Consider the following 13,338-nt stretch of genomic DNA (forward strand, 5'->3'; position numbering starts at 1 on the left):
TAAAGTGGGGGGCAGCTGGGTAGCTCAGTGGAGTGAGAGTCAGGCCTAGAGACAGGAGGTCCTAGGTTCAAATCCGGCCTCAGACACTTCCCAGCTGTGTGACCCTGGGCAAGTCACTTGACCCCCCACTGCCCACACTTACCAATCTTCCACCTATGAGACAATACACCGAAGTACAAGGGTTTAAAAAAAAATGTGTAAAGTGAGTATTATACTTACATATTTGACATATTCTTTCCATTGCTGCCACCACTGCATGGAAATGATAAACCAATTGTGTCCTGGTTGCAAGCCATACCTGCTCTCTCTTTCTAACCAACCCCTAAACAAAAGAAATACTTGTGTCAAATAGAAAAAAAGAATATGGGAACCAAAATAAGAAAAATCACCAAATAAAGAGTTCTTAAAGTTGAAAAACTTCAAACATAATTTTTCCTACATTTTCTTATACCTAATTAGGATTATCCAGAACCAGTATAATTTTTTTTAAATCATGAGTTAAAAAACTTTTTAATAATGGCTGATTTAGGAGTTTAACTATCATAAATAGTTGTCAATTCTATGGCATTTTAAATATTTTTTCCAGCTACTAATTCATTTTACCTTATGTTTATTTACTAAAAATTTATACCTAGGTATTTCAGCCCCTTCCTCTATTCTCCATACCATAAAAGATATCACCCCCACCACACACCCCCAATATGTATATATTAATTCTATAGCTGTATATGTTTTCTTAGTTCTACTTGTTTCACTCATCATTATTTCATGTAGATCTTTACAAGTTTTTTAAAAATTAAATTGCTCATCATTTTCTTATGGCACAGCCATAAGAATATTACATCACAATCATACACCACAATTTGTTTAGCCATTCCTCAAATTATGGACATATCCTCAATTGCCAGTTTTTTTGTCACAACCAAGTGAGCTGCTATAAATATTCTAGAACATATATGTTCTTTTCCTGTTTCATGATCTCCTTATGAAACAGAGCCATCAATAATATTGGCTGGGTCTAACAGTATACACAGTTTTATAATTCTGGGCATAATTCCAAATTGTTCTCCAAAATGATTGGATCAGTTCACAGTTCACCTACACTGTATTAGTGCCCTCATGCTTCCACATTCTCTACAACATTTCTCATTTTACCCTTTTATCCCATCTGATAGGTGCAAAATAATATCTGAGAATTGTTTTGATTTGCATTTTTCAACTCAGTGGTGATACAGAACATTTTTTCATATACCTACATATGGCTTTGATTTCTTCATCCAAAAACTGTCTTCATAACCTTTAGCCATTTATCAATAGGATAATGGTTCTTGTTTTTCTAAATTTGACAAAGCGCTCTATACATTGTGGAAAGGAGACCTATATCTGAGAAACTATATAAATTTTTTTTCCAAATTTTCTGTTCTCCTTCTGATCTTGATTACATTAGTTTTATTTGTACATAAACAACTTAAAAATGCAACAAAAATTATCCATTTTATATCTCACAATTCCCTCCATCTCTTGGTTATTCATAAATTCTTCTTCTGTCCATAAATCTGAGAGGTAGTATGTTCCCTGTTCTTCTAATTTGCTTTACATATCTCCTTTTATATCATGTATCTATTTTGATCTTATCTTAGTAAATGGTGTAAGATATTGGTCTATACCTAGTGTACTAAACTACTTTCCAATTCTCTCAGTATCTCAAAAACTTGGTTCTCTATTTTTGTCAAATACCAACTTACTATAATCCCATGATAGTGAACCTATGGCACATATGCCAAAAAAGGGCATGCAGAGCCCTCTCTGTGGGTACTCCTACCATCACCTGCCAGATTTCTTTACTAGAAAGCCTTAGGAACTCAGGGCTGAGCTGTTCCCCTCCCCCTCTCCATGAGTCTGAGGACATTCCTCATTTCACCCACCCCTCTGCCCAGCAGCCCAATAGGAATGCTTCCTCCCTCCCCTCTCTGGGAAATTGGGGAGGGGTGGAAGGGAGGCCCAGCATGGGGCATGGGGCACACTTGGTCTCAGGGGCAGGGTGGGCGTGGGGCCTGATACTCCATCTCTAAAAGGTTTGCCATCACTACTATCATCTTTTACTATTGTTTGTTGAATGTCTGCAGAACCAGTATAATTAATGAGAAAAATCAATGTCTCCATTGTAAATCTGGCTCAAAGTTTTTAGAAAACTGAAAATTCATTAAGTAATGCATTTTAAGTTATTATATCAGGAAAAACTTGACTTTGTTAGGTTATAAGTAAGTTAATTCGGGGGCAGCTGGGTGGCTCAGTGGATTGAGAGCCAGGCCTAGAGATGGGAGGTCCTCAGTTCAAATCTGGCCTCAGACACTTCCGAACTGTGTGACATTGGGCAAGTCACTTGACCCCCATTGCCTACCCTTACCACTCTTCTGCCTTGGAGCCAATTGGACTCCAAGACGGAAGGTAAGGGTTTAAAAAAAAAACAAAAAAGTCAATTCACTTTCAACAAATGTTCATCAAATTAAATTTTCAGGTCTAAAACAGGTAGGAAAATGGAAATCAAGGAAAATGCCAGTAAATGATTTTTACTTGCATTTTTATTTAAAATTCTAGAATTCTTTAAATAAATATATCAAGTATGATGTTGAATTGCTAAATAAAAAACTGATACATCTAAAATATAGTTTTGAGAGTTAACAGGGTAAAGTGGAAAGTGTACTAGATATGGAGAAAGATGATGAAAGTTCAAATCTGAACTCTGTCATTTTCTGCCTGGGAGATCTTGGGCAAGTTCCTTACTTTTTCTGGGTTTTAGTTGCTCATCTATAAAAAAAACAACTGTTGAATTAAATGATCTCCAATCTCTCTTCCAGCTCTAAATCTTATGGCTACTCAATGTTCCTTTTACATATGAAAACTAAATTCAGTGCCATAATAGTTTGTTGAGAGCCTTAGAATATGAGAAAAGCTGGGTTCAAATCCTACAACTAACATATACTGGCTGCTTGACCCTGAGCAATTTCCTAATTTCTCATTGTTCCATTTAACTCTCTAACATTAAAATTTGCTGAGCAAACGCCAACCAGTATTAGGAAAGGGAGATTCATCACTCAAGAGTTCACTATACTAATAAAATAACGACATTTAAAAAATTATGTATAATGACTTTGGCTAGTACACTATGCTGTAAGAAAAACTTAAATTCATAACACAATAAAAATCAGGGCTGCTATAAAATTCTCAATTGAGTCTTCTTATATCTTATTTGTTGTCTTTTTTTTTAATAATGGTTAAAAGAAATTAAACACAAACCTAAAACAGCTGCCAACAATCAAAAGCTATAAATGGGCATGTTAAAATGGAAGTGTGAGTTTAAAACAAGAACAGAGAAAAAATAGAATTTTTTAAAAAGAAAATTGTATTTTTATTTTTAAGACAGTATCCTAATTAGTTACATTTACTATTTAAGGCAAATGGATTGCCTAGACAAAGTACAAAAGGGGATCATTTAATTGTATGAATGATAACCTAGGTCTTCATTGGTACTTCTATGTTCAAATAATGAGTTTGTAAGAAAATAGTAACAAACATTTACATAAGCACTTTAGGGTTTGGAAAGTACTTTAAATAAATTATCTCATTTGCTCTTCAAAACAATCCTATTATCCCTATTTTATAGATGAGGAAACTGAAATTGACAAAAGCTAAGCAACTTGCCCAGAGTTACACAATAAGCTGGTATTTGAGACAAGATTTAAACTCAGGACTTCCTGACTCAAAGTCCAGAACTCTATTCAGTAGACCTACTGAATGACCTAAAGGGATTCTAAACAACCTAAAATCAAGGAACCCTTAATACCTCCTAGTTATGATACTATGTCTAATGATTGAACCTCTTTAAATTTTAGTTTCCTAATCTAAAAAATTTGAGATAATCCTTACCTCTAATTACCTCAGGAAGGATACTGTGAGAATCAAATGAGGTAATGGATATTTAAGTGTTTTTGTAAGATAAAAATCATACACATGAATATGATGTATATTATCTAGAACTCTCTCAATCAGAGACTCAAATAATTGTATATTTTTCTGTGCCCTATTATAAGAAACACAAATGTGTGTTAGTGGAAATTTGGGCAAGAAAATACCAAAAAAAAATACCACTGACTCATTGAAGAGAGCCAAAATGATATGTCAAAACCACAACAGATTCAGCCAGGCCTCTACCTGTATACTGTAGTATATAACTTGATAATCATAAAACAACTGTAAAGAACTAAAAGATCCTAAAAGGCCTTCTGAACTACTTGAGAGTTAATTATATTCAGAATTAATTTTAATATTAAGGATATTTCATGTCCTGATTCTCTGAAATAGCAAATCCATAAATGTGATTATTTGAAATTAAGTCCAAATTATTCAGAATTCGACAGAATATCTCATTCCTTGTTTTAAGAGAACAATTTTAGAAGAAACATTTTATATATAGCATTAATTATAGGAGTCAACTGTGAATGGTAAAAATGTTAACTGGCATCTAATTTTGTTCCTTCCCCACCCACCCCTGCTCCAAAATGCATACTATGGAGCAAACAACCCACACTTACCTAATGATTTGTCCTTCTTCTTCTGGAGTAGCAGGTCTTAAACCCAGGACTATATGGCACACCTAAGAAGAAGAAAGATGAAGTAAGAATTTACTAACACATGCTAATGATTAACTTACTAAAAGTATTACAAGTACAAGGCATGAGGCTGACTTCCTAGGCAGGATCCTAGTCTAATAAGGTCAAAGCTTCAGTTTGATGAATTGTCTGTAAAATCTGTAGTTAACTGAAAAAAATATTACAGTTTTACCTAGTTGTCATATAAAACAAAGAGAGGCTGATTTTAAAATCACAATGTGAAGAACAGTAAAACTAACAATTTATGAGAAAGAAAAATATTTATCAAAGTGGAAAATGGACTACAGAGGAAAACAAAAAAGATATGCCAAAAAGCATTTCAACAAACTGTTTTCTCCAAGGAGAGGTGATCCTAGCATTGCAAACCTTAAAGTAGTTATACAGGGTGGTTAGGAAGGATACCAAAGAGAATATGGGCAAAGTAGCCAGCCTAAGCATAGTAATATATGGAGCTCCATGCTGGAAGTACAACTGTGAAGGCAATGAGAATCGATATATAAGCAAATCTGAAGAAGGGAAAATATCAAATGTGTGGATAGAAGCTCACACCTTATTTATGTCCTACAAAAGGTGAACAAAAAAGAACAACAATAACTGCAGTCCTACCTATACAAAATATTTATGAGAGTCATCTACATATGAATCAAGGGAATCTTTGATGAGAGCATTAGTAAGGAACAAGCAGGTTTTCATAAGTAAAATTTAACAGTGGATCCCATCTTTATAAATCAGAATTAAATTAAAGATGAGAGATCCTATTGTATCAAAATTGTTTGTTGATTATGAAAACATTTAATTTTGAAAAACCAACCATCTTATAGGCTCTTTTATTATATCAAACTGTCTCTCATTCACACATTAAGCTCATTCAGGATTCCTTGGGAGATTTAATAAAATAGTTATGCTGAATAACTTATAATAAGCATTGGGAAAGACATAAAACAGACAGCGAAGCTTGTTAAAGGTATTTACAACTGTGATGGAAGTTTTTCAGTTCAGGATCTAAGTTGATTACTATAGATTTAAGATGTTCCAGATACTCTTGTTTGTAGGTGACATAGTGACTGCATAAAGTCCCAAGACATTACAGAGCCTCATGAAACAACTTTGTAATCAATCAAAAAAGTCTGGCCCGTTTATGCATATAGATTAGACAAAGTATAAGACACATGTATAGTCCAGATTTTAATATGCATTTGGATGAATACTCTATATAGCTTTTCCACAAATCTGTTTATCTAGGAAAGACAGCACAGACAATCAGATAGCTTGCAGCTAAAAAGGATTGTAGGTGGGATTGCTTTCAGGAAATTCCAAAATTTGCTATGAAAACAAAGGTCTATGTTTCAATACTAAAATTTTCCTAGTGCTGCTATATGGCAGTAACATAGAACATCACTACTTACAAAGAACTAAAGATGAGTATCACACAAAGGACAATAGGGATGTGTATGGTGAATATGAGTAAGCTGCAGCACATTAGTAAATACAACCTCTATAGAAAAGGAAAGAAAGGATATCATCAAAGATTACAACATGTGATAGGAGAAGACAGGCTGGTCAAGAGTGAGCAATGAGAGGTAGACAGCCAGAATACTGGTATCCCTAACAGTAAGGAACAGTAAATTTTCTCTTAGCACATTAAGTAGATACTCACACTATGCGGAATTTTGACAGAACATGGATAAGAATTAAAACTAGATGGGAAATCTCCACTGCTCGAGCAAATTCCTGATACAATGGGATAACAGATCAATTTAAGTATTTAGGATAGGAAACAAGCCCTTTTCAGGTTTTACTAATGACCAGATATATTTTATACTCTAACCATTCTTCTCTTGCCTGAGACCTAAATTATGACAGTGATAATAAAGGAACCCAATATCAGGGGCAATAGTAGAGAGGGTGAAAGTAATGCCTGAATGTACACATCATTAGGAAATCATGACTAACAATGATATTATGTAGTCAAATTACACATTCCCACCTTAACTTACCTTCTATAATTCTTATCAAGGGTCATAATCACAGGGACATTTGGAAAGACTGTCTCATTTAAGAAATCTCTGTCTGACATGGAAGTCTAATACTTAGCATACTGACTTAAAACTTTTCTGTGCCTCTTCATATAACCTTGTCCTGTTTTAAAAAATTATATTGATAGGACAGGTAGGTAGCAGAGTGGATAGAACAGCAGAATTGGAGCTGGGAGGGCCTGGATTCATATTTGATCTCAGATACTTCCTAGTTGTGTGAACCTGGGCAAATTACTTAATTCCATTCACCTAACCCTTGCCCTTCTCTCTTAAAGTTATTACTAAGACAGAAGGTAAGGGTTTATTTATTTGTGTGTACCTTTAAATGCCAAATAGAGAAATCCACAATTAATCCTAGAAGCAATAGGGAGCCCCTGTAACTTCTTGAGGAGAGAAGGAATGTGGTCATATCTAGGATTAAAGAATATCAGTTTAAAAGTTAGAAAAAAGAGATTGGATTCAGTTAGAAGGATATTACATTTACATAGGTAAAGGAGCTATGGGCTTGAATTAAGATGTAACTGAGAAATTGTGGAGGAAGAATCCGTAAGACTTGGCTGAGGAAGCAAGGATGCCTCCAAAGTTTGAACTAGAGAAACTGGCAAAAATAATATAACCATCAACAGGTATAGCAAAGTTAAAAAGAAGAATGAGGTCAGGGAGAAATATAAGTTCTGTTTTGGATATAAGGAATTTGGGATGTCTCTAAGACATATCAAGAAGAAATATAATTCCAGATGGAGATTCAGATCTGATGCTCTGAAAAGAGATAAGGACTAGTTATAGATTTGGAATTACTAAGATTACACAGACAGGACACAGTTTAAGACAGATCCAAATTAATATCAGTTCTTGGGTTTATATGTATTGTTTTTCTAATTTTACACCCATGGAATAAAAGCAATTTGGTTATAGTCAAATTCTTGCCTATATTCTCATCATCTGCTTCCTAATCTTTTATTAAAATTTTTACACTGATTCATTAATGGAATTGGTTTATAATTATCTATTTTATGCACAGTTGGTTTGAGTATCAAGACCTGAGTGATCTCCTAAAATGAATATGTTAAGACTTTTTTCAAAAACAAAGCTGCCCAGCTCATTCTAGGGAAAAAAAACAAAAAACTGCTATTTAACCACATACTAAAAGTGAGTGTGAGGCTTTAAGCACAGTTCAAATATGTGCTTACCCAGAAAAAAATTAAGACTTCACAAAATATTTCTGCATAAAAGCTGCCTTATACAGCTTAAATAAAGGAAATAAATAAATGAAATATAAGGAGGAAAGCCTTTAGATTTAAAAAAGTAAGCAGGTGTCAATCTAGATCTTTTGGCACTCCCAAGAGTTGGTAACCAGAGCAGTGAGAGTACCCAGAGTCTCGGGTCTCTGACTGGGGTTTGAGCATGTAACTCTACGTGGAAGCCTGAAGAAATTGTACCAAACTCCTCTCCTGATTAAAGATGTGGTTTTTCTGACTAAAAAAAATAAATAATAATAATAAATAATAAAAAAAATAAGCAGGAAAATAGTTCAAGACTCCTTATTTTCACTGGTTGGAGCATTAAAACAGACTGCAACCTCCCCATGACATTGCATTTGTTTTTGTGGAGTTATTGCGGCTTAAAAAATTATGTTCCTAAGCCAAACAGGTGATGAGAAAGAGATCAATCGGTATATTATGAATGAAGGACAGGAAGGCTTAGACAAAACTTAGACAAGAAAGCTGCAACATTAAAACAAGGGGGGAAAGCAGCATGATGAAAACAACAAAACATTAACAAATAATATATGCAACTATGGAAAAAATTTAAATGAGATTTAAATTGCTGATCCACATTCAATCTACATATAACTGATAGTGATACACATAGCATTTCTGAAAATGCTTGATAAAGTTATCAACTTGAATTTCAATAGGATACTTTAATACATTGTAGAATAACTGATTGATTTAAATTGATATTACAGGTTTATGAGAGTGGATTCTAGGTCCTAAATTTAAAAAAAATCAGTCAATAATTGTAAGAAAAGGCTGATTTTCTATTTTCACAACACTGCTGTATGAGATATTTCAACTTGATAAGAGTATAACACTTCTATATTCTTCAAAAGGTCATTCCCTGGATTTATAGAGCTTGGGAAAGTTTTGAAATATGCTGAATTATGAATTGCATTCTTAATCAGCATGCAATAATGTTATGAACTAGGAGAAAGGAAAACATTTAGCAAATATAAACTGTATCTCTTCTTTTACAGTAAAATAAAATGCAATATTTCTAGCATGTGTTAAGACATAGGAGTGGTGGAACCAGCCATTTTTGAGTAACATTCATATGCACACACATACATGTAGACACACAAAGAGGAATGCTATAGGTTAATGTTTCATAATATGTTCAAGCACTTATTTCTAAGGTGGACTGGCAGAATGAAGATGCCTTTCCTGAATTATTTTGGAAACTAAGCCTCAGAGAAGAACAGTCATTTCTGATTCATCATGTTTAACAGAGAAAGAGATCTAATATAAACTATAAATACTTAAAAGCCTCACTTGCCTGGATATTTGTTTCTGCCTTCCCCAGTCAATCTTTCTTGGACCTGTCAATGAGCAGCCAAATTGAAAGAGCCTTCAAGCTGGGATAATCCACTAATGGACAATACATCCCTGGCAAAATTAAGAGTTAATTCTATTTGTGATTTAGTTTTAACTAACAGCACTGGGAAAAGAAGGATTAGTAAAGAAGAGTACAGAAACATTTGAATTTTAAGTTGCTTAGTTAATGGGAAGATTCTTTAAAATGGCTAAGAAAAAAATGGATTTAAAAAGCTGCATTTCAGTTTTCTATTTCCTAAGTCATAGTTTTGAAAAACTTTAAAGACAAATCATGATGATGACTCAGTTCCTCTTAGTTGGTAAATGTCTATATACTCTTGTACTCAAAAAAGAAAATAATTTCAATATGAATTCATTAACAACAGGAAAGGCTTAAGACTGCTGGGAGTGCACTTTATATGCCTTGAAGGTTTATTTATAACTTGAATACATACCTGAAAAAGGAGATTTAAAAACTCATTGGCAAGAACATTTTTCACACTCCAAATCTGATAGTCCTCCAGAGTAAGATGCCCCCTCTGGAAGAAAAACACAGCATTTAAATTAAGTTATGTTACAGAGTATCTTACTTTTTAAGGAGAAATGAAAATCAAAGGTAATTTTAAAATTTCTATTACTCATGTTCCATTTCAAAATAGTGAGTGCTATTTGAAAATTAGGGGAAGTAGGATCAGTCTAAAACTAACATGCAAGTAAGTGATGCCTATTAACCGTGTCAAAATAATAAGTAGATATAATGGCAATTTAATACAGGAAATTTTATTTTAAAAAAATACTTGAGAATAGTGTTTCACCTATGAAAAACTACATGGAGACACTATGTAAAACACAATTGCGAATGTAATTAGATTACCTCAAAAAAAGTCTAAAATTGTTCTTTTTTAAAAAATAAAATTTTTGAGAAATAACATAATTGACAAAAATGTCTGCTCTTGATTACACATAGAAAGCTAGAGCTTTAAGGGCTTTGGAGGCTAGTAGTCCAATCTCTCATTTTATAGTTAAATAAACTGAGGCCTAAGGAGGTTAAATGGCTTACCCAAAGTTATAGGGTAATAAGTTGGAGACACGGAATTTTTTTTCCCTCAAATTTTTCTAAATTCAATTTTATTTTGTATGCACTTCTAATCTGTCTATTTCCTATCTCCCTGTGCCCTTCCTAATGTTCAGGCCAAAAAGAGAAAATCAAAATTGCTACAAATATGACTAGTCAAGCAAAATAAATACCCCAATTAGTCATGTCTAAAAAAAATCTCAAAAAAAATGCTCCAATTTATATTCTGAAGTCAATCAGCTCTCTATCCTGAAGACAGCATGATCCAAAATAAGTCTCCTAGATTTGTAATTTGTTATTGCTTTGATCACAGTTCCCAAATCTTTCAAAAATGTTTTATTTTATTTTTGCTAGTATATAAATTATCATTTTAGTTCTGTTTACTTTCCTTTGAATCACTTCACTGAAGACTTCCTAGGTTTTTCTGAAAGGATCCCATCATATCTCTTTTTAATTTTATTTTTCCTCCATTACATGAAAAAAGTTTCAACACTTTTCAGAGAATATTTAGTATTGAATTCTATCCCTCCCTCACACCCTATGCCCCACCCCCTTTAAGATGGTAAGCAATCTCATATAGATTTTATGTATGGACTCATGTAAAACATTTTTTCCATATTAATCCTTTTGTTGAAGGAAACTCAAATAGAAAAAAAATTAAGAAAGTGAAAAAAGTTTGCTTTGGTTTTTCTTAAGTTTATTTAATTAGTTGATTTAGGATATTTTTCCATGGTTACATGATTCACGTTCTTTCCTACCCACCTCCAATAGCCAACGAGCAATTGCACTGGGTTTTACATGTGGCCAGACCTATTTTCATATTATTAACATTTGTACTAAGGTGATTGTTTAGAGTCTATATCCCCATTGAACCATGTGATCAAGCAGTTGTTTTGCTTTGCTCTTGATTCAGACTTTATCAGTTCTTTTTCTCTGAAAGATGGCATTTTTTATCATGAGTCCTTTGGGACAGTTCTGGATCACTGTATTGCTAAGAATAGTTATTATTCACGGTGGTTCATTGTAAAGTATTGCTGTCACTGTACAACGCTTTCCTGGTTCTGCTTATTGTACTCTGCTTCCGTTCATATAAATCTTACCAGGTTTTTCTGAGCTCCTCCTCTTTGACATGTCTTACACCATATTATTCTTTTTTTTTTTTTAAACCATTGTACTTCAGTGTATTGTCTCATAGGTGGAAGAGTGGTAAGGGTGGGCAATGGGGGTCAAGTGACTTGCCCAGGGTCACACAGCTGGGAAGTAGCTGAGGCCGGGTTTGAACCTAGGACCTCCTGTCTCTAGGCCTGACTCTCACTCCACTGAGCTACACAGCTGCCCCACACCATATTATTCTATTACAATCATATACTATAAATTTACTCAGTCATTCCCACAGTGATAGGTATCTCCCAGCTTTCTAACTATTTGTTCCCCTAAAAAGAAATGCTTTAAATGTTTTTGCACAAATACATCCTTCTCCCCACACCTTTCTTTTTATCTCTTTCAGATACAAACCTAGCAATGGTATTGCTGGGTCAGAGTGTTTTAAGCCCTTTTGTCATAACTTTTAATTGCTCTCTTGAATGACTAAATCAATTCACAACTTCCCCAACAATATTCATGTCCCAGCTTTCTCATATGCCTTCTAAGATGTGTCATTTTCTGTCATGATAGACAATCTGACAGATGGGAAGGTAGTTATCTCAAGAGTTGTTTTAAATTGCATTTCTCTAATCAATAGTGATGTAGAGCACTTTTTGCATATGAGTTTTAATCATTTTGTCTGAAAACTGCCTGTTCATATCCTTTGATCATTTATCAATCGGAGAATGGCCTGTATTCTTATATAGTCAACTCATTTCTCTATATATTTGAGAAATGAGACCTTTAATTTGTAACAATGTTTTGGACTATTATGATTACTGTGTATTATGATCCATCTTATTTACCGGTTTAGTTTCTGACCTCTACCTCCCCTATTTTTCTCTCTTTTTTATCAGTCCCCCTTCTCTTAGCCCCTTACCCTCCCATTTTACTGTAGTGTAAGATAGTTTTCTATACCCAATTGACTGTGTATGTTATTCCCTCATTGATTCCATTCTGATAATAGTAAAGTTCACATGCTCTCCTTCTCCCTACCTCCTCCATTTTCCCCACCATTATAAAAGTTCTTCCATGGCTCTTTCATGAGAAATAATTTATCCCATTCTATTTTTCCCTTCCTCCTCCTCCCAAGGTACTCCTCTTTTTCATGCCTTAAATTTATTTTGTTTTATTTTTCATATCATCTCATAATATTCAACTCACACTCTCACCCTCAAAGTATACTCCTAACCCCTGATAATGACAAAGTTCTTTGATTTTACAAAAATCACCTCCTCATATAGAGATGCACACAGTATAATCTAATTGCATGTCTTTTGATTCCTCTTTCCTGTTTACCTTTTTTATGTTTGCCTTTTCATCAGAGGTATTTGAAAATCTTCTACTTCACTGAATACCCATTTTTACATCTGAAGGATTATGCTCAGTTTTGCTGGGTAATTGATTCTTGATTGAAATCCTAGCTTCTTTACCATTGGGAATATATTCCAGACCCTCCAATCCTTTAATGGAGGAACTGTTTATCATGTGTCATTCTCATTGTGGCTCAATGAGATTTGAACGGTTTCTTTTTGGCTGCTTGCAGTATATTCTTCTTAATCTAGGAGTTTTAGAATTTGGCTATAATGTTCCTAAGAGTCATCTTTTGGGGATCTCTTTCAGGTGGTGATCAGTGGATTCCTTCAATTTCTCTTTTGTCCTCTGATTCTAGAATATCAGGGCAGTTTTCCTTGAGGATTTCTTGAAAGATGATGTCTAGGGGCAGCTAAGTAGCTCAGTGAATGGAGACCTAGATCCAGAAACAGGAAGTCCTGGATTAAAATCTGGCCTAAGACACTTCCTAGCTGAGTGACCCTGGA

At 34.0% G+C, this 13,338-nt stretch overlaps 1 protein-coding gene across 1 annotated transcript in view; it reads right to left on the reverse strand.

The window, feature by feature from the left end:
- Positions 1-13,338, reverse strand: part of USP32 (ubiquitin specific peptidase 32) — a 282,076-nt gene that overhangs the window by 84,677 nt on the left and 184,061 nt on the right. Inside the window, exons 10-12 of the mRNA XM_044676716.1 lie at positions 9,756-9,839; positions 4,593-4,654; positions 220-322 (exon numbers count right to left, since the gene is read on the reverse strand). Of these exons, the coding sequence (XP_044532651.1) occupies positions 220-322; positions 4,593-4,654; positions 9,756-9,839 (249 nt within the window). The remainder of the gene's footprint in view (positions 1-219; positions 323-4,592; positions 4,655-9,755; positions 9,840-13,338) is intronic.

Source organism: Gracilinanus agilis, chromosome 4 (assembly GCF_016433145.1).
Source record: "Gracilinanus agilis isolate LMUSP501 chromosome 4, AgileGrace, whole genome shotgun sequence".
NCBI lineage: Eukaryota > Metazoa > Chordata > Mammalia > Didelphimorphia > Didelphidae > Gracilinanus > Gracilinanus agilis.